Source organism: Peromyscus californicus, unplaced genomic scaffold (genome assembly GCF_007827085.1).
Source record: "Peromyscus californicus insignis strain IS unplaced genomic scaffold, ASM782708v3 Scaffold_11__1_contigs__length_118956290, whole genome shotgun sequence".
Lineage (NCBI taxonomy): Eukaryota > Metazoa > Chordata > Mammalia > Rodentia > Cricetidae > Peromyscus > Peromyscus californicus.
In genome coordinates, this window is record NW_026294402.1 from 101,370,703 (window position 1) to 101,392,890 (window position 22,188).

The window sequence follows — 22,188 nt, forward strand, 5'->3', positions numbered from 1 at the left end:
TTTTAATTGTTTGTTTGTTTTGTTGACATAGGGTCTCAATAAGCTCTGGCTGTCCTTGAATTTACTACATAGACCAGGCTGGCCTCAAACTCAGAGATCTGCCTTTCTCTGCCAGCCAAGTACTGGGACTAAAGGCGTGTACTACTACGCCTAGCAAAATATTGGGCTTTGTAAAATCACCACACTAAAAATTCTGTTGTGCAACACATCTGCACTAATTCATGTACAGTATATATTTCCCAGCTGGGGACCACCACCCTGGCTCAAAGACATTGTATATAAATGACACAACAGCACATACATTGGCTCACAACCCACTCCATAACTCTTTCCCACAGTTTTGGTATTTTTACATCTATACATATTCACCCCAAGATTTTCTATAAAAACAAAAGATACAGAAACATGGGAACCCCAATTGCCTTCTTTTACGCCACTGACCGATATCCTCATTTAATGCCAGCTCATAGAAATGCCACGTTCTCACTATTCATCCCATCTTAGGGGATGGTTCCTATGTCCTCTCGAGATTAAACCGTAAGTATTTATTCTGATTCTCAGCTTAGCACTCTCACACAAAGGCCCTTGGTTAGGCTCTTACCTTTCGTCCCCCGGATGATATGGATGCTCTCACCAGCATTGATTCTTGCCTGAACATCTGTGGAGCTGTTGAGTCCAGGAATAACAATATCTAGTGAAAAACAGACCTTGCATTTAGATGACATGGGGATGACTGGAGAAAAGAAGGAAACAAAGTCTCACATCCATCCCAGATCCTAACTAGTGTCCCACAGCCTTTCTGTAGATCTAATCAGAGATGGTTAAACAAGAAGAGCCTTCACAATCGTCTCATCAGAGACTACTATGAAAACCAAAGTTGCTTAGACAGCCGGCCATGCTTCTGATCAACATTTTTTTGCTTTAATTAAAAATTCATAGGGTTCTTAGTTTAGGAAAAAAATTCATGTGAACGGTTGTTTCTATTTTTCTCCACTCTGAACTATTTGAATTTGTTCCATATCATTTTAGGTTCCAAAAGTGCTCTGATCTTTCTTGCTGGCATTACCTCACAACTGGAAAAGAGCATTTCAAGATTGCATTGAGAAATAAGATTAACAGAGATTTTGTTCAGTTTATTTCACAATTGTTAATAAATGTCATATATTGCTTTCATCAAAATGTGTATAGCATGGATACTTCTAAATAGTAAATGAAGAGGAAAATCATTTCCCCCCAGTCACTCTGAATCTCAGAACTAACATCGGAGTTGGCTGAAACATCCACCTCCCTCCATTGCTCCCTGGCCCAGCATGCCCAATCTACAGCAACCTGACACAGAAAAGGAGCATCCTAAGGGTTCAGGTCTCCTAGCTCGGTAGGCTGCCCCTTTTATACCCTGCTGACCCTGCGTTTAGGCAGGCTCAGCACATTCATATCTTTGAAACCCAAACTGATATTCCAGGAACATTTCCAGAGTCCCTGTGGTATTCATAGAATTCCACTTACCACCATTTTAAAACAATAAAGCAACAACCACAAAACCCAAGCCATATATTATATTAAGATATTTCACCAGAATGCAAATTCTTCAAGATCAGGGAACCTTCATATTTATCTACAGTGCCAAATATGGTCAGGTCTATACAAAGGGTGTTTGACAGACACTTACTGGATGAACATCAAGTTACAAAAGAACACTGGGCCAGTGAGATAGCTCAGTGAATAAAGTGCTCTGTTGTCAAACCTGACAACCTGAGTTTGATCCCAAGGCCCACGTGAGCACTGTGGCATACACATGAACACAAAATAAATGGTTATGAGCACCTGCTGCTATTACAGAGGACCAGATTTGGTTCCTAGCACCCACACAGCAGCTCACACTGTCATCTCAGTTCCAGGGGATCTAACATACTCTTCTGACCTCTGCAGGCACTAGGTACACATGGGGTGCATTCACATACATGCAGGCAAAATACCCATACACATAAATAAATCTTTAAGGATAAAAAAAAAGGAGGAAGGGCTAATTTAAAGAGATAGACAGATAAGATAGGTAGGTAGGTAGGTAGATAGATAGATAGACAGAATGAATATCCCCAGGCCGGGTGGTGGAGGTGCATGCTTTTAATCCCAGCACTCAGGAGGCAGAGCCAGGCAGATCTCTGTGAGTTCGAGGCCAGCCTTGTCTACAGAGCGAGATCCAGGACAGGCTCCAAAACTACACAGAGAAACCCTGTCTCGAAAAACCAAAAAATAAATAAATAAATAAATAAATAAATTAAAAAAAAAATCCCCAGAAAGCAAGCAGGGATTCCGAACCTGTCGTGGTGACCACTTTCTGCACAAGGACTCCTGCCCGCTGCAAGTAGTTGATGGGGAAGTTCATGGATGGATTTGTGCTGGAGGCAGCGCTTACACTGCCACTGAGTGGGACATGCCGGGGCATCATGGGGATGGGGGTGGACTGTACAGGACGAACACTGGCCACAGGCTTTTCATCACCCTTCAGTGTTGGCTGCCTGCAGGGGGAAAAAAAAAAAAAAAAGCACATTTACAGAGTTGGACAGAACAGCCACTGAGCGACTATATGCCCTTTACCCCTAGCTATTGCTGAGAGAAGCATTGGAAGAACACTCAGAGTCTAGTCAATTCTAAAGAAGCCTAGAGGCATGACTGAGATACCACAGCAGAGAAAGGAGGTCATTTCCAGAGATAAGCAGTCAGATGTTAGTGGAGTAATGCCTTTCAGAGATAGAAGGTACCATCTGCTTCTCTAGAAATCAGACCATCTACATCAGGAACTAGATCGAAAGGGAAGATTAGATGCTACAAAAATATAAAAAGGAAGAGCAAGCTCTTGATACCATTGAAGTTGAAATCCAAAGGGCAGAATTGATCCTGACTCACCTATGTGATGCCACATGTTCAGATGATCACCAATCTCAACTTCTGGCATCATTTCACACTCTCTGATTCTCTCTCATACATATCCCGAACCTCAGTAAGTTACACAGATGCCCCTCTCTACTCCAAACTACTTCATGATGCTCCTCCTGCTCCTATCTAGGTCAGTCTCCACAGTGTCTCTCTAGTTATGACCACCGCACAAATGCAGGAGCAACCAAAGCCCCTGCACAAAGCCAGACTTCTATGACAGTACTACAGCCAGAGAGAGATCTGGCTATGCATCTCTTTCTAACAAAATATCACCCATGGTCAGTGGTATGTTCTTCCTGGCTCACCTTTCAACTAGATGGTACATGACAAAGTTATTACTCCTGATTCAAGATCAAGATTCTCTCTCTCTCTCTCTCTCTCTCTCTCTCTCTCTCTGCATTTATGTCTGTCCTGTCTCCCCAACTCCCACCCCCCATCCCCCTACCCCCCAGTCTCTTCTTCCCACCACCACCACTTATATACTCCTGGTTGGCCTCAAACTCACCATGGATAACCTTAAATTTCTCCTCCTGCCCCTACATTCTGAGTGCTGGGATTACAGGCATGCACCACCACATTTGGTTTTCTGATAGCAGATTTAACTTCCTCTTGCTAAGCTTTTAAAAACTTTTTATACTTGTTGGCATTTCCTACCTCAAGACATCTGTGTGTGCCTTTTCCTACACTTGATTTGGAATGGCTCTATTGATTCTTTGTACTTAAATGCACTCTGCCAGGCCATGTGTGAATGCTTTGCACATAGTAAATTTTCAATAAATGAAGGAAAAAATATTATCATTGTGCATGCTTGCCAAGGCATGTGTGGGAGTCAGAGGACAGCTCCACGCAGAGTCCGTTCTCTCCTTCCACTTACATGTAGGCTCCAGGAACTGAACTCAGGTCCTCAGGCTTGCATACAGAGTACTCTCTCTGCTGAACATCTCACCAAGCCTACCTGTCAATAAGCTTCCTGAGTTCTGTATCTTTGGTCTTGATGCATGAAGAAGATGCCCTCTTTGGTTGGTATATACATTCCCATGTGACTTAAAGTTTGCCCCATAAAATCACCAATTTATACCATTCTACCAGAAGGGCTCCGCTGAGTGGCAAAATCAGCAGCTCATTTCTCCAGCCAAGGTCATCAAAACTAGAGCCATTCAGAACACGTGTGCTGCTAAGCTGCTCTGACACCTGACCCTAAGAGCAGGACCTTCTTTTCAGAGCAGCCAAAGAGCAGGCTGTACACTCTCCCTTTGCTTGAACAGGAACTAGATGAAAGGAATGTGATTCTAGACCAGCCAGACGCTTCCTTCAGCAACTCACCAGTTCCTCTGACTGAAGGCAGGGATGCTGGTCAGGCTCTGGTCACTGGCAGGGTAATACTGCGCATACGATGGGCGAGTATAGGGTACTGATGTACGCTTGTCCTCCTCGTAGCTTTTCTTTGCTGCTTTCTTCTCAGCTTTGGTCAGCTTGTGATCCTTTCGGTTGAGGAGCAATGACTCATGCTCAAAAGGCTCCTGGAGACAAGACATTTGGGTTTAATTACTAGTCTTTGTGCAAATACAACTGATGTACAGTGAGTCTTATATGGAACCAAGACGAGGTTGGTTGTTTCCAACACTGGCAAAAAGTCTGCTTGTAGGTAAGCAGGTTCTGTCAAGAGTGTAGTTTATGGGCTAGTAAGCTGTACCCTGGTGACCTGAGTTCAATTCCCAGAATACACATACAGGGAGAAAGAGAGAATTGACTCTTATCTCCACATGCATGCCATGGTGGATGCACGAGTTCACACATTTGTGCGTACACACACACACACACACACACACACACACACACGCACGCACACTCTTTTTAAAAATTAAAAAGAGCTGGGCGGTGGTGGCGCACGCCTTTAATCCCAGCACTCGGGAGGCAGAGCCAGGCGGATCTCTGTGAGTTCGAGGCCAGCCTGGACTACCAAGTGAGTCCCAGGAAAGGCGCAAAGCTACACAGAGAAACCCTGTCTCGAAAAACCAAAAAAAAAAAAAAAAAAAAAAAAAAAAAAAAAAATTAAAAAGAGGCTGGAGAAATGACTCTGTGTTTAAGAGTTACGAGCATATACTACTCTTGCAGAGGACCCAAGTTTAGTTTCCAGCACCCATGTTGGGTAACTCACAGCTTCCTGTGAAAGGCCGCCAGGAGCGGAGCAGCAGGCCGGCCGCATCTCCGTCCCCGCGCCAGCCGCCCGCGCCCGCCATGCGCGCCCCGCAGCGGCCCGCGCGCCCGGGCCCCGCGTCGTAGCGCGGCGGGCAGAGACCGCAGGCTCCCAGCCCGGGCCCGCCGTGTCCTCGAGCCCGGTTGGCCCTGCGGGATGGAGCAGGCCAAGGGCCGGGGACCCTCCGGGCGGTGCAAACTGGGACCTGGGTACCCCCGGGGTGGCGCAGCTTGGGGACTCGGGGACCCTGTCGGGGTGGCGCGGCCTGAGGACTGGGGAGCCCTGCAGGGAGGTGCAGGCCGGGACCCCGGGACTCTTCTGGGGTGGTGCTGAGGGGCCCCAGCATGCTTGCTTGGCCTGACGCCATTTTGAGCAGGGCCTGAGGAGTACGGGGAGGGTTCAGTTGGAGGACATGGGCGCAGGAACAAGCGGGGTGTCTGCGGTCGGCCACCTGGCCCCAGAACAGGGAACTAAAGGTCAGAAAAACAACTTGTACCCTAGACAAGAGCCAAGTCAGCAGGCGTGTCGAGCTCGGGGGGAAAAACCACGAGCTGTCCTGAGTTTGAACCTGGCCTCATACGAATCGTCCAATCAGAACCCTGTAAACTATGCTTCTTGCTTCTGTACCCGCCCTTCTGCTGCCCGACCCTATAAAAACCCTCCACTCCAGCCCGTCGGCGCGCCAGTCTCTTCAGCCTCTGGAGGGACTGTGTCGCCCCGGGTACCCGTGTTCCGGAATAAAGCCTCTTGCTGTTTGCATCTGACTTGTGGTCTCGGTGTGATCTCTGGGCGAGGGTCTCTCCAGAGGGAAGACTACCTACGGGGGTCTTTCACCTGTAACTCCAGCTACGGGAGGATCCAACACCTCTGGGCTACACGGGTACCTGCATTCACATGTACATACCCACAAAGACACACACATACACACAACTAAAAGTAAAAATAAATCTTAAAAATAAATAATAGAGTTCACAACTAGTATCAGTTTCAAATGCCTAAGTTTATATTCCCTACCAAAAGAATAGAGAGTTCACAGAATTCAACTGCATTCAGAACTTACTTCCTCCTTCTGTTAGGGAGATTCACAGTGGTCAGATTGTTGGACAGGGCTGACTAAGCTCAACACTCCAAAGACCAGACAAGGGGTGGAGGTAGGTAGGGTCAGCAAAAGATCACTTCAGTCCCAGGCGTGTGCATGCACCACTTCAGAAGGAAGCAGATTTGCCAAACAAGCCTTCACTGATGGAGTCTGCCATACCAAGGATGTCATGTACATCAGGTATTTACCTTGGTGATAAGGTGAGGGTACTTCAGACAGGCAAGCTGCAAGACTGACTCCTTGATCCCCTTTATATCCAAAGATGTTTGGGGAGCTGGCTCCTTCTCAACAAAGTGCAGCAGGTTTTCCACTTCCTTCCGGGTAAAGTTCAGCATTGGGTTGAGATCATCCACTACCCGGTCTAGAGGAAAAAGGTAAGAACAAAGTCAGCACACGCCAGAGAAGACTGACAACCCAACTGCACAGGTCAGCAGGGAGGAAGTGGCTTAACTGACAACAAGGAAACGTCTTCCACACCAAAGTCAAAGGTCAGACCAAGGGCCCTGATAAAATGGAAACAGCATAGAAAACTACTAACTCCTCTTATTAAACTTACTTTCCACAATATGAGGCCAATCTCCTTAATGATCTGAATTAGAATGATATGGGAGAAACTTCTGGCATTCTATGATTCAAAGCCTATCTGTGTTCCCAAGCCCTGCTCCTCCCCTCACACCCTCGACCCTGTCCGTATAGGACGGCAGCTGGTATAGAAGTATATCTGGAGTATTCTGGAAAATGGCACACCTGACATGCCCTGCTTGGAAATCTGCCGGTCATAGATCTTCTTTTCAAGAGTATAATCAGCTACAAGGCGATAGATGTGACAGGGCTTTTTCTGGCCATAACGGTATACCCGACAAACTGCCTGGGCATCATGGCAAGGGTTCCAGGAAGCATCAAATACCACCACTCGGTTGGCACCAATCAGATTCACACCCAAGCATCCGGCCCTTGAAGACATAAGCAACAACCATAGAGCTCTTAGTCTTAAAGATGGTTTTCTAGTAAGCTTTGCCCTCTGTGACTCCTACCCCAACATCACTCTTTGTCTCAAGCAGAGTAAACTCAAGGATTTTGTTGTCCTGGTAAACACGATGCTTGCTCCTCAAACATTAAAAAGTGTACCCTGAAGTTCAATATAACAGTGTCTGTAGCTCTCCATACCCCTGGAAAAGGTAAACCCTACATATAGCTCCAGAGAGCTGTCCCTCTGAATGTAGAAATGTCTGTACATAAAATGTTCCCAGTGTTTTTACTTTAACACCTAATGGGGATGAAAGACTCCTATCTACTGGGAATGGTGGCACAAGCCTACGATCCCAGTTTATGAGCAGTACAGGCAGAAAGATCAGGAGCTAAGGACCAGCATGGGCTACATGAGACCTCATTTCAGACAAACAAACGAAAAAGAACCCCTACACTGTTGAATACTGTTGGTAGAAAGCAACAGAGCCTTTAAAGTACTTGTCATGAAACAGAAAACATCAGTCTTTTACAGTTATACTACATTTTCAATTTGTTTTTCGTATTGGTTTGTTCTTATGTTTTGAGGCAGTACTCAGTGATAGAACTCAGGCTGGCCTTAAACTCAAAATCCTCCTACCTCCTGATTGCTGAGATTGGGTACTTTTCACTTTCTAAAGCATTTTTCCTTACATTGATATCACATCATCTAATGTAACAAAGCACTCCTTGCCATAAAGCACCCCTGAGAGAAAATCTAATTATGACAATTATTAATGAAGGTCTCAAAGAACTTTATGACACTATGATGACTACCTTCATAACAACTTTTCCCAGGATCCCCTTTCTGACCTCAAAAAATAAATTACAAACCTGAGTAGAGCTCTTCTCTGATTTAGATGAAACTCTGCGGTACCTGCCCAGGTGGCAAATTGCAGGAACACCCCCTGACAGACTCCACTCACCTTGTGGAAAGAAGGAACAACCAGGTGGTGAGGTTGCTGGGATCATTGAACTGATTAATGAGCCGCTCTCTCTCGAAGGCAGGGGTGCTACCATCTAGCCCTAGGAAGAAAGAAAAACAAACCCAAATGAATAGATGAGGGCAGAGGAACTCAGCAAAGTCACTGCAAAAATACGTGGGTTTTTAAAAAAAATATTTATTTTATTTTTAATTGTATATGTTACTATGTCTGTGTGTAGGGATATACATATGAGTGCAGGTGCATACAGAGGCCACACACATCAGATTCCCTAGGAGCTAGAGCTATAGGTATTTGTGACCTACTTAACGTAGACACTAGGATCTAAATTCTGGTCTTCTGCGAGAGCAAGCAGTATGAGCTCTTAACCACTGAGCCATCTCTCCAACCCTCCAAATGTTTTTAAAACAAAACAAAACAAAATGTCTACCCACTGGGCAAACCATGGGTCTAAGATGGAGCCTGGACATCAGCACTGTGAAAGTAGACTCAAGTAACTCTTACATGTAACATAAAACTATAAAATCCAGTCAGGCAGTGGTGGTGCATGCCTTTAATACCAGCATTTGGGAGGCAGAAGCAGATAGACCTCTCTGAGTTTGGGGTGGTCTACACAGAGAAACCCTGTCTGGGGGGGTGGGGGTGGGGAGAGAAATCTATAAAACACATTTTTCTCCTCTAGTGAATTCTAAGGCTAGGGTTTCTAGACTAAAGAGTGCCTAAGACTCACCGATGGAACTTAGAAAAGACTGACTCAAAATGCCCATTCAGCTTCTTTTGGGACTCCTAGTGAGTAATGGAACACCAAGGATTTTGTGTTTTAATATAGACCATGTTCTTCCATCACTCCTCTTCCCTGAGACGGCTTTGGTTTTTTAAACAGTGTCACTGTATAGTCCAGGCTAGCTCTCACCTCACAATCATCTTAACCCAGCCACTAAATGCTGGGTTTATGGGTGTGTGCCACCAGGTCCAGGAAGACATTGTTGCTTTTCTTTCTTTCTTTCTTTTTTCTTTCTTTCTTTCTTTCTTTCTTTCTTTCTTTCTTTCTTTCTTTCTTTCTTTCTTTCTTTTTTTTTTTTAAATAAAGCTCTTGATGTTAAGAATTTGCTATTTTAAAAAAAGACCCCAAAGGGTAAGGTATGGTAATGCACAACGTTTATCCCAGCACTTGGGAAGCAAAGGCAGAATGACCCCTAAGAAGAGTTCAAGGCCAACTTAGTCTACATAGTGAGTCCCAGGCCAACCATGGCTATGTAGTGAGACTCTGTCTTTAAAAAAGAAAAAGACTTGAAGCAGTGTCATTCATTAAGAACAAAAAGACCAAAGTTCACACGTGGAAGAAATTATCACCTTCATTTATGAAGCAGGTAAGTACTGGGGAAAGGACAAGTCAAGAATATGAGATACCAGACAGGGAACTGAATTACTACTGTTATAGCAAGCAGACATTTTAGTTGCCTAGTATTCGTGTTTTCAATCAGGACCCCAACTTACTTTCTAACCTGAGTTTTGTAATACGGAAGCACAGCTCACCACTGTCTCATTGGACAATCCTATAGAAAACACAAGCTCTGAACCTCCATTTCTCTAAATCATTTCTTTAGGCCAGTGGTTCTCAAAGGGTTATTTTTCCACTCTCCTACCCCCAGGGAACAATCTGACAATGACTGGAGGCATTTTTGGTTCTCAAAATTTAAGAGGCTAGTGACATCAAGTTGGAAAAAAATACAGATATTACTGAATATCCTACAACACACACGTTAGACACGTATAGCCAAAGTCTAGGCCAAATGTCAACAGGGTAGGGCCAACATTTCTCAACTTTTATTTTTTTAATTACCATTCACTTTTAGACACCTTTTCTCAATCACACCATGTCTTCCATGAAATATTAATATTATAGATAGAATGTAGACATGGTTACACAAACTTATAAATTATACATCCCCCCACATACACACTCCCAAACTTGTCATCCCCTTAGGAGTATTTAGCTCCCCTATAGAGAAAGTATGATCTAGGTTCATGCTCACTCTGATTTGGACAGTCATTAGGCCATAGTGGTTCTAAACTTGCAAATTCTTCCCATCTTCTACCTAAGGCTCCTCCAGCCACCCCCACACAGTGACTCTGCCCTCTTTAGAAGCCAGCTTTGAGCCAGCATGGTCACACGTGTCTTTAATCCTAGCACTTGAACCATCTCTCCAGCCCTAGTAGTGGTTCTTTCTCAAGCTACCTTTCAGTAACTCCCTATTTCTTGGCTAATCACGTATTTCTATATACTTGAAGAATAACGGAGTTGGAAAAGAGAAAGAGAGAGAGAAAGGGGAAGAGGAAGCCCTTAAATAGATCTTGCTCAGACTCCAGAAACAACGCAGCAATAAACTCACGGAAGTAGCTGACATTTCGAACCCACTTCTGGGCTCCCTGGCCCTCGGCCCCAGGCAGACAGGGCACGTCTCGTTTCCCTAGGAACTCCTCGATGAGAGCCAAGGTAGACAGACTCTGGCTGCAAGGGAAAAAGTCATTCAGATGGCTCCCAAACCTCAAGGACCCTTGCTCTTCCACTCATGTGTAACCTTCAAATGGAGTTCCCCCAACCTACTCCCTGTAAGATGGAACTTCACCAAGAACAACCAAGGATATTCTCCTTCAGTCATAATGGGAGCCGTTATCCATATACTTATTACCACCAACCCATAGAAATAAAACAGAAAAACAACCAAACAATCAAACAAAAGACTATTTCTCTGATTCCTTAATCTCTCCACTGAAAATTCTGGGGTTTAACTGAATGCTCAGTAGGATTTGGTAGTGCAATCCAACACTACATGAGATACAAATGAGTCTAACTGGGAAATAGCCAATCTTAAGCATCTGACTATGGCGATGGATCTATTTGACTGTTTTCAAAACATTCAGAGAGCTGGGTTCTTGAAAAGCAGTATGTAAAATCAGGGAACAAGTCTGAAACTGACTGTCACAGGTGGAAGCCCTCATCTGAGGCTCCCAAACCAGGTCCTTGGGGCACAATGTGGTCAGAAACAATCCACTTCATGCCTGTTTCCTTGTATATAGTCAGGTCTTGGTGAGACTCAAAGCCCCAGACAAACCTAGAATGTCACCATGGCATAAATCACATCACTTACTTGGCCTTATATGCAAAACCTTACTTTAAAAAAAGAGGGGGAAGGGATAGAAGGATCAGCAAATGTGCTCTATAAAGGGCAAAACAGCAAACATTTTAGGTTTTGTAGACACATACAGTCTTTTCACTTGTTTGTTCTTTGATTTGGTTTGAGACAGGGTTTCTCTACATAGCCCTGGTTGTCCTGGAACTCACAGAGATCCACATGCCTCTGTCTCCCAGGTGCAGGGATTAAAAGCCACCACATCCGACTAACCAAATGTACTCTTTAGTCTTTGTATTTTTTCTTATAGACTGAAGTGTAAAAACTAGTCGGGCTTGGTAATCTCACCTTCATGTGAGGCTGAAGCAAGAGGAACACAAATTCAAGGCCAGCCTAGGCTTCAGAGTAAATTCAAGACCAGCCCAGGGAACTTAGTAAGACTCTGTCTCAAATTTTTAAAAGGAATGTGAGGGGTGGTGATACGCACCTATAATCCTACCACTCGGCAAAGAATCAGGCACTCAAACCAGCCTGGCTATATGAGCCCTGTCTCAAAAACCTAAAGAGAGGGGACAAGACAGCTTAGCACATAAAGGCACTTGCTGCCAAGCCTAATCTCAATGCTAGAGTGCTTGCCTGGTATGCATGAGGTCCTAGGTTCAACTCCTAGCATCACAAATTTAAGGTAAATGAAAAATTTAGGGCTGGAGAGATGGCTCAGAGATTAAGAGCACTGACTGCTCTTCCAAAGGACCTGAGTTCAATTCCCAGCAACCACATGGTGGCTCACAACCATCTATAATGAGATCTGGTGCCCTCTTCCGGCCTGCAGGGATACATGCAGGTAGAACACCGCATAATAAACAAACAAACAAACAAACAAATAAATCTTAAAAAAGAAAAATTTAAACATAAATAAATACAGCAAATACACAAATAAATGTTAAAAAAATAAATAAATAAAAACTAGTCCAGTTTGGTCTGGGCCACAGTCTGAAGGACTAGGATATCTAGGATATGATCTCCAATGATAACGAAAAAAACCTGGTTTGGGCATTGGGATGCCAGAAAGCCCTACCTCCAAGTGCTTGGTCACAGAGCACTGGAAAAGGCCAGGTACGGGTATGAAGTTAGATGGTCTCACTGCAGAGGTGCTGCATTCATCCTTCCTATAGACACCAAGCCTCAACTGGGAATTTCTCTTCTTACCTAAACACAAGGATCTTGTCCCCAAGCTTCACACTTTCTTCAATCAGGTGGAAAAGAAGTACCATCTTGGGAGAATTTTCCAAGACTCCCGTCTGGTAATTAGTCAGGAGATCCTTGGCCTACAAAAGAGAAGATTGGAGCAGGTCCAAGGCTGGATGAGTGGAAATAAAATCCCCTCTCTAAGGCAGTGGCCCGCTGACCACCTTCAGCATTCTTTGCACAGGCCCAGCAGTGCGGTGCCCTGTGTACACCATCCTTTCCCCAGGCTGTCAGTACCACCCCTCCTCAGAAGTTGTTGATGGTTTGACTCACCCATTCATACGTAACTATGTTATTGCCTCGCTCCTGGAAAGGGTTAAAGCCAACTCCCTGGAGGAACTTGCTATTGGTTGCTTCTCCCATTGAGGAAGCCAAGGTGCTATCTTCTCCCTTGACTTTTGTGCCCTGTGATGGGCAACGGGCACTGGTCCCTGCTGAGCCAAGCTCTTCCACATCTAGGTCCTGCTCATTGGCTAGGTTTTCCTTCTGAAGGGCTTCATACAGAACATCAGGATGGTTCCAGATCTGAAGTTAAACAAAGGAAAAGTATAGACCAGAGAACATTCCAAGGGTGTCCTGAGGAGTATGGAAACATGTTCAAACAAACATCTGCTACAGCTCACATTGCATACTCAAAATTAATGTACCCCCAAATCCTTCAGAGTCAAAGAACTTGCAATTTCACTGCTGGCTCTGATGACCGTGACACGTGAATTGGAAATGCCAGTGTGTTTGGTGTATAATCAAAAAGTTTGTGTCATGAACATTTCATTCTTAACTCAAGCAGGGAAAGAGTGTTTTGTTTTCTTTATATGACTACATTCAGCTACTATACAAAACAAAATTAATCCCTCCCTATGAAAAACAGATTATCTGACTAATAGACGACCAATCATATGTGACTTCAGGAACAATTCCTAGGAAATGTTGAGAATTCCTGGCAAAGGAGACAGAAGGAAGGCTGCCATAACCCTGAGCACCATCACAAGAGCCCTTCCACTTTTGTCTCTTGGCTCTCATTGAGACAGAGCTACCAAAGCAGCATTCTGAAAGCCATGTGACACTTGCTTATAATCTACACCCTGGGAAGGCTGAGGCAAGAGGATTGCCAAGAGCTTAAGGCCAATCAAGACAACATAGCAAGACCCTCTTTCAAAAGACAAAAGAGACATTTTGAAATCCTATCCATTGCCAAGTATGGTGGCACGTACCAGTAATCCCCACATTCAGGAGGCTGAGGCAGGAGGATGCGAGTTCCAAGACAACCTGGACTATATAGTGAGACTCTAAATATGACTGAAGAGACGCCACCTGACCCCAGAGATATATCTTCAGCAGACTTACTAAAGTAAGGGGAATCAGAAACAACACTTAACAGATCTGCCAAGAGTATAACCAGAGACACTAAGTCAAAGAGCTAGGATCACCACAGGGATGCGAGAGATCTCAATCTATTAAACACAGAGCAGTCAGAAGGCGTTTTGTATAACTTCTTTTATGTTCTACTTTTGGAGGCAGTGTCTCCCTGTGTAGCTCAAGCTGTCCCAAATCACTATGCTCCTACTTCAACCTCCTGAATGTAGCATTATAGGCTGAGGCCACCAGGACCAGCCTCAGTAACATAGCAGTAAACACCTCCATCCCACAATAGTCATGCGTCACCATTCTTTTCCAAGAGAAAAAGTGAGTAAGAAAGGATGGATTGTGGAGTTGGGCACCACCAACCATGCAGCAGCTGTGCTCCTAAAGGAAACACTGGACATACTACATGAGCAGCACCCTCAGAAGTTTTGTAGCATACAATCAGCATGTCTCCCTTGGAGTCTCCAAAGAATGCTCCAGTGTTGTGAACTGAGGCAGCAGCCCCTCTCACTTCCTTCTTCCTTCACCAAGGATTCCCACCAGGAGCAACACCCTAGTGGGAATTATGTGTACCCTTAGTTCTGATCCATCTTCCCTGAGGTCCCCACTCACCTTGCAGCACACACAGAAAGCCTTCAGAGGATTCAGCCCCAACCAGCCACTGCTACCACAGTCCCGGAAACGGTCCATGAATTGTGTGTACAAATCTCGCTGGATCTGAGAAAGCCGCACCAGGATCACATTCTCTTCTTTGGCAGGGAGGTGAATCTTCAACACAGTATGGCCTCTCCTACAGAGGCACAGAGATTAGAAGTGGCCTATAGGAAGCATAGCCAGGAACTGTGGCCAATATGGGTCAGTACAGGATACAAACAGGCCTTCACTTGCAATTGCCACACCATCTTCTAGAAATCTCTCAACATGCAACGCATCCTTCTGTTAGAGCAGGGTGGTTCAGACAAAGTAACCTGTCCCAAGCCATGACTAACTGAGTATTAAGGCCAAAGGAACTCTAGGTTCATGCCCCAATTCAGGGATGCCTCTCTGACCTTTTTCCACATCTGTCATCCTACAGGAGGAACTGAAGAACTGTTTTAGGCTAGCCTACACTACATCTACTGGGATGCTGAAACTGGTAAAGCAATATCCTAAAATCATATTTATTCTTTTATCAAAGTCAGCAGAATGCTGACTCCTTCTTCTTCTTCTTCTTCTTCTTCTTCTTCTTCTTCTTCTTCTTCTTCTTCTTCTTCTTCTTCTTCTTCTTCTTCTTCTTCTTCTTTTAAACAAGTTAAGAGGTGTTTCAGTGACTTTAGATAACACTGGCTCGAGCTTGCTAAGTAGCACATGCTGGCCTCAGACTCACCTACCTCATGCTCCTGAGTACAAGGAGACATGTGCCACCACGTGCAACAACGCTAACTTCTGAGCGAAGTGCTTATAGGCCAAGCTTTCAGAGAGCAGAGACAGTACATCCACCATCTGGTAGTTACCCAGTTTTATTGCTGCTCCACTAGGAAAGGCCCTCCAGGGGTAACATTTCCCCTTCACAACAGCTTTGGCATGCCCTCCATCCCCCTAAAGACTCAGAAAACAAGGCCTCACCTCTGCACAAAGCCCTCCAGGAGGCTATGCAAAACATGGCTCCGGTAGCGCATGAGGCGGACATCCTGAGGTGTGCTGTCAATACACTGCCCGTTCAGGATAGGGCGTTCAAACATGTTGCTGAACTCCTGACGAGTACCAAGGAAATCTGGGCGCACAAAGTCCACCATGCACCAGTACTCAATGAGGTTGTTCTGTAGAGGGTACCCAGTCAGCACTACCCGCCGACGAGAACGGATGTTCTTCAGAGCCTGTGAGGTGCTGGCTTGGCAATTTTTGATGCGGTGTCCCTCGTCACAAATCACCACATCAGGACCAGGGCGGCATAAGGCCTTCTCAAACTCTAAGGAGGGAAGAGGATCCGGAGTCAGAGGGTGAGAGGGTCTGCTCTTAGTCAATAATATGAGAAGTAGGGGAGAACCCTGGAAGAGACAGAAGAAATGAAGGAAGCGGGGAAGCAAGAGTCAGCCCCCATTGGTAAAAGGGAAGCAGCGAGACAAGCTCCTGTGTGTTTAGTGGGATGCCGGCTAATCTGGACACTGACTCTTGCATGTATATCTTCTTACCCCCATCTTTTCATTATTTTACTTACTCACTTTCAATTTTTCTTTTTCAAGCTAAAAGTAAAAATTCCTTGCAATCCTAAGGCTTAAATCAATTGGAGAACAGAGAAGGGGTCACCACAAATTGTGAGCCTAGGATTAAAAATATGTCTGCATGAAATCCATGGGAATAACTCAGACACCACAGTGGGCTCTTGCCATCTAGCATTTTGGGTCTTTCTGAAGGCTGGATGACAGGAGCTAGTTAAGGACAAAGTCTTCTCACAATTATTCACCAGTCACTGCTAAATGGCATGTTCACTCCAGCTCTGTCTACCACAGAGGCAAACCTAGAACAGACAATCTCACAGAATGAAGACTTATACAATAAATGGCTTCTAAAGCCTTAAAATTTTCAATGGACAAAGGCTCCTTAAAAAATAGAATGGGCCGGGCGGAAGTGGTGCACGCCTTTAATCCCAGCACTCAGGAGGCAGAGCCAGGCGGATCTCTGTGAGTTTGAGGCCAACCTGGTCTACAGAGCGAGATCCAGGACAGGCACCAAAGCTACACAGAGAAACCCTGTCTCAAAAAACAACAACAAAACAAACAAACAAAAATAGAATGGAAATCCATAGCTCAGTACATCTCTCATCCTCATCAGAGAAGCCTCTCCTTATAGAGGGCAATTAACACGGAGACCCACAACAGGTCAACATGCAGAGAATAAGAAACTGTAGTGTGCTCATCCATAAAGAGAATGTACACATCACATGTGTGCACACACGCGCGCACACAGACACACCAGAAATCTTTGTGGAAGAGAGGGTAGAAAGATTGTAAGAGGCAGAGGTGGTGGGTAACTTCAAAGAATCAGTGTTTTCTGGACACAGCAGGGCAGTTGGAGATAGGGACTCAACAGTTATTTTGACAGCATGCATGCACAAAACCTGGGCAAGTTCAAGTCAGGCAAACCCAGCATGGAGGAGGAAAGTTGGGTGAGAATCCCAACACTAGCTGAGGAGTTATTGGTATTTGGTAGCCGCTGGGACAGGGAGAGTGGGTTTTCTTTAATGATATCATCCCTGGAGGGTCAACAACACCAACTCCCAAGAGCAACATAAACTGATCTCGAGTTGCCAGGAAAGAAAATTCAGTTGATGGGTAGGGAGATGAGGGTGGAGAGGGCAGGTCTGGGAAGAGTTGAAGGAGGGTAAATATGATCAAAATACATTGTATGAAATTCTCAAGCAAATTAGCAAAATAATTATTTTTTAAGTTTTAATTTTACTAAGTGTATTCATTTTATGTATGTGTGAGTGTTTGTATGTATGCCTATCTGTGTACCATGTGTATACTTGGTGCCTACAGAGGTCAGAAGAGGGCATCTGATCCCCTGGGTCATCCTGGGTCCTCTGGAAGAACAAGTGCTCTTAACCACTGAAACATCTCAACAGCCCAAATCATCATCATCATCATCATCATCATCATCATCATCATCTTTATATTAGCTTTAGAGGATTTTTTGTTTGTTTGTTTTGAGACAGGGTCTCACTATGTAGTTCTGGCTGGTCTGGAACTCACTATGTAGAAAGGATGGCCTCAAACTCACAGAGATATGCCTGCCTCTCCCTCTCAAGTCTTGGGATTTAAAAGCGTACACCATCATGTCCTGCCCTTATATGAACAATACAAACCGTTTGTGCTCTCTTAATGCTTTCTTAGAACATCTCTATGAAGTGGTAAAGGCGGTGGCTACTTTCTCCGCTGTCTGGTAAGTCAAACAGAGACACAAAGACAGGGGAGGTCCTCTGAGGCCAGGTGTGGCTTGCAGAAAACACAGCACTTTCTGAAAGGCACTGGCGGTGGTCCCACCAGCTTCCTGGTTTACAGTAACAATTCATTTCACATCTAACTGGTGCTTTGGCCACTCTGGCCCCTGACACAGCAGGAGTGTCCCAGGACAAGCCACCCACCTCTCCGGAACTCCTGCTGTCGATCTTCCTCATCCAGATCAATAATGACGGGGTGAGAGCGTTTCTTGGTTTTCTTCGGTCTACCTGTGGCAAAGGACTTCTTCAGAGTGAGCAGTCTGTACATTTCATAGCCCATCAGCAGCACTCCACCCTCAGACACCCAATCCGCCGTCACTTTCGCACGAGACGCCACTGTCCTGTAGGAGTGAGGAGAGAACTGTGAGCTATGAACCGTCCCATAAAGTTGGCTTTCAGTTTTCAAAAAAAGTCAACAGAAAGACTGCATTGCTGCTTCTGCTGCTACTCAGGAAGAATTCTTTAATCAAAGCGCCACTGACTAATACTTGGAATGCTTTATTGCCAAAGATTTCATTTGCAGCAAGCACAAGTTGGACTAGCTACTCAAGGACTTTCCTAGTATCCCAGAAATACTAATTTATACTGGACTGGATCAATGATGGCGGCTAAACAGTGAGAATCAATAATTCAATGGCAGAAAGTAAAAGAACACGCTAAGCCCCTGAGTGTATACCTACGACTGCCGGGAACGCTCGAGAGAGCATTCTAAGGAATTCCCGTGGTAAGCACAAATCACGGGAAGAAGGGCAACACTGCACATGTCACCTGACCAGGCTCCATGATGAAAACAAAAGCAAACAGTACAGAGGCAAAGGCAATGGACGACAGAGACCCTTGGCAGGCGCTCCACTGGCACACCCGAGTCCTCTCAGTGGTGCACTAACTACAGGTGACCAATAGTTCTGAAATCCAAGAGAGCAAGCAGAGCAGTGACCAACCCCCTGCTGGGTCACCTGGAGCCTCCTCATTTTCATAGGTAGGACCACATCACAGAAAACAGCCTTTTTAAACCATCTGTGCCAAGGAGACAAAAGGAAAGCATGGGTAGCTGGCTTAAATAAAGAAGTCACTTCAGATTCTTGGAAATCAAGTTAACTTCAGAAAATAGAAATAGTAGTTCTATTTAAATATAAAACAAAACCAAAGTATGCACTTTTCAAAGTTTTGGAAGTTGTACTATTAAAAGTCAACTATCAACCAGTGCTTCAAAGAGTCTGAAGTTCATTGTGGCATGGTGAATGTTACAATAAACACAGAAAATGTGACTAGGCTGCAGGTACTTTGTCAGAAAAGCATTCTAGAGCAAAACAAAGAAACTTCAAACGTCCCAGGCTATATAACTCTGGCTTTACTGAAAAGCTCTGTGTGTGTGTGTGTGTGTGTGTGTGTGTGTGTGTGTGTGTGTGTGTGTGTGTGTGTGTGTGTGTGTGTGTGTGTTGGAGGTGGGGGTGTGTGGAGGTAAGCAAGAACAGAAAAGTGAAATATCAAGAATCAAAAAGAATGTGGAGCCAGGGGATAGTGTCATATACCTTTAATCCCAGCACTCGGTAGGCAGAGGCAGGCAGATCTCTGTGAGTTCAAGGCCAGCCTGGTCTACAGAGCAAGATCCAGGACAGTCAGGGCTACACAGAGAAACACTGTCTCAAAAAAACGGAAAAAAAAAAAAAAGAGAGAAGGACATGGGAAGACAGAGAGACATACTGTACTAGTCTCAGAGAAGTCTGAAAAGGAATGAGACAGAGAAGACAGGGTAGGCCACCTACTTGTGCTCATCATTCAAGATATGAACTTTGAAGAACCGCGGCTGGACTTCTTCTGGCTTGCTGTCAGCTGGGAGGGCTTCAGGAGCCGGGAGCCACATGTTGAACTCTGCCAGCCAATTCTGGAGAGTATTAACCTATGACAAGCCCCAAAGAGTTGGCTTTTTTTTTTTCTTTCTTTTTTTAACATTTTATTTATTTTGTGTATGTAAATGAAGAAGAGAGCAACCTGCAGAAGCCAATCTTCGCCTGCCACTATGTAGATCCCTAGAATTAAACTCAGGTCATCGTCACTTTTACCCACTAAACAAAGATTCCCCCCTCACCCCCAACACACACACACACACACACACACACACACACACACACACACACGCACACATGCACGCACGCACATGCACGCAGGCACGCAGGCGCGCGCGCGCGCGCGCGCACACCCAAGTTTTAAGGAATGAGCTCAGAGCTGAACTCAACAAGCATTTTAGTAGCCAGAGATGTTCAGAGGGGCGAGTTAGAGCTCTTACCGGCACAATGGCAAGGACTGTTTTGGCTGGCGTGTGGCGGAAGAGGACATCAATGAAGGAGATCACTTGCAGAGTTTTCCCCAGACCCATGCTATGGGCCAGGATACAGCCAAAGCCACTACTGGTCTTAAACCTTTCTAAAGACTCTACTAGGTTATCATAGAGGAACCGGATCCCACCAATCTGACAAGAGACAAACCAGATAAATGTCAGAAACACTACCAGAGACCAGGGCTAGTCAGTCTTCCTCACTTGGGCAGGTCACTAAAGAAGCACAATGGCTGCTCTGAGTAGACATGGAAGTTTTCCTGTACCCTGACTGGTCTACAGAAGTTTCTCTGTCACCCTGGCTGATGACAGTCATCTTGAAGAATACACAAAATAGCATTGACCTTGTCCAATGTCCCATATGAGTTCAAGAGTCTTCAATATCAAACTCCTGACAAGGGCTGGCTGCTCTGTGCTTGAGGGGGTGCCTCCTCTAAGCAGCCCGATAGTTCTTGCTGTGGGAAGCCCTGAAACTGAATCAATTTCTCACTCTAGTTCCAGACACTAGAGCAATACAAATTATAATGCTCTCAATTTCCTGATGTCTGACTCTCCCACATCTTCTGAGTCTATACCTCCCAAGCTTCTTCTTGCTGATCCAACAGAAGCAAGATGGTGGCCAAGTGACTTTTTTAGTATTTACACCCATTTTATGTGTGTGTGCCTGGGTCCATATATGTGCACCCTGTGCATACAGAACCGTATGGATGCCAAGAGGCATCAGATCCCTTAGAACAGGAGTTACAGAACTGCTATGCCAGTGTTGGGAACCAAACCAGAGTCCTCTGCTAGAGCAGCGTGTGCTCTTAAGAGCTGAGCCATCCTTCCAGTGCTTACAGTGATTTCTGCATGACAGGGCAAACCTGAGGCGTATCTCTTCTCTCTCCCCACTATATTCTTATTCAAAGGAATCTTCAAATATCAAGGCTTTCCAACAGCTACTCTTGGGATCCAACAACTATTCTCCAGGCCAGAATACTGATAACCGACAGCAGCAACGTCTGCAGCAAGAAAGAGAGTAGAATCAAGCCTGTACCTGATGAGGTTTCACAGCCCGTGCCAACTGTGGGGCCAGGAAGACATTCTCCTCCTCTGGAGGGTGATTCAGGTTGACAAGGACCCGCCCAAGAGCATCATGCTGGTTTAAGGCATCATTCACATGGGTGCCACCCTTCTCCTCTTCCTCGTCTTCCTCGCTGACAGACTCACTGCTGTCCACAATGTGCAGAGCATCCTCCTCTCCAGAACTCAGTTCAATCACCTCTGAGACAGAAAAAAGGAAACAAAACCCCAAGAACAGGTACCGCTGGTTGTCAGAGCGAAGGGGCCTGAGCTAAAACGTGTCACCACTCATAAACATTTTTACGGCTTCTTTCTCTCAGGACAAGTTAGGCGAAGGTGACCCAGGTAAGTGTGCTAAAGGTAGGCCTGAACCAAATGAGTAAGACTGAGTTTTAAAAAGGATACCAAATCAGGTATGGTGGGACACGTAATCCCAGTACTTGCGAGATAGGAGGATTACTATGAGTTCCAGACCAGGCTACAGTGTAGGACCTGTAGTGTAAGACCTATCTCACACTCCTCACCAAAAATGGGGAGACAGGGAGGGAGGGAAAGAAGGAGGGAGGGAGGGAGGGAGGGAGGGAAGCAAACGCAAAGATGAACACTGGCCAGAAGGAGGTGGATGGGATGCCCGCTGCCCCTATGGCCCGATCTTACCATCTCGACTGCTTTTTTCATCCTCACTGCCACTGCTGCTGTCCAAACAAATGACTTCCTGAGCCAAGACCCGAGGAGGGAGTTGGGGACCATCACTTGCTCGTAAAACAATTTCCTCTAGAGAAAGATGGAAGGAAACACATTTAGGGCCACAGAGGTGGTTCAGCAGGTAAAGGTGCTTGCTGCTCAGCCTGTAGACTTGTAATCACCAGGACCCACACAACATAGG

The 22,188-nt window shown here is 45.3% G+C and overlaps 1 protein-coding gene across 1 annotated transcript in view; it reads right to left on the minus strand.

Moving 5' to 3' along the window:
* The window catches only part of Rad54l2 (RAD54 like 2), a 97,208-nt gene that overhangs the window by 9,344 nt on the left and 65,676 nt on the right, over positions 1-22,188 (minus strand). The window contains exons 5-20 of the mRNA XM_052719516.1: positions 21,960-22,076; positions 21,277-21,503; positions 20,193-20,375; positions 19,672-19,805; positions 18,050-18,246; positions 15,532-15,874; positions 14,539-14,716; positions 12,838-13,089; positions 12,526-12,644; positions 10,576-10,694; positions 8,165-8,264; positions 6,981-7,186; positions 6,422-6,594; positions 4,261-4,457; positions 2,320-2,519; positions 602-691 (exon numbers count right to left, since the gene is read on the minus strand). Coding sequence (XP_052575476.1) covers positions 602-691; positions 2,320-2,519; positions 4,261-4,457; positions 6,422-6,594; positions 6,981-7,186; positions 8,165-8,264; positions 10,576-10,694; positions 12,526-12,644; positions 12,838-13,089; positions 14,539-14,716; positions 15,532-15,874; positions 18,050-18,246; positions 19,672-19,805; positions 20,193-20,375; positions 21,277-21,503; positions 21,960-22,076 — 2,835 coding nt within the window. The remainder of the gene's footprint in view (positions 1-601; positions 692-2,319; positions 2,520-4,260; positions 4,458-6,421; positions 6,595-6,980; positions 7,187-8,164; positions 8,265-10,575; positions 10,695-12,525; positions 12,645-12,837; positions 13,090-14,538; positions 14,717-15,531; positions 15,875-18,049; positions 18,247-19,671; positions 19,806-20,192; positions 20,376-21,276; positions 21,504-21,959; positions 22,077-22,188) is intronic.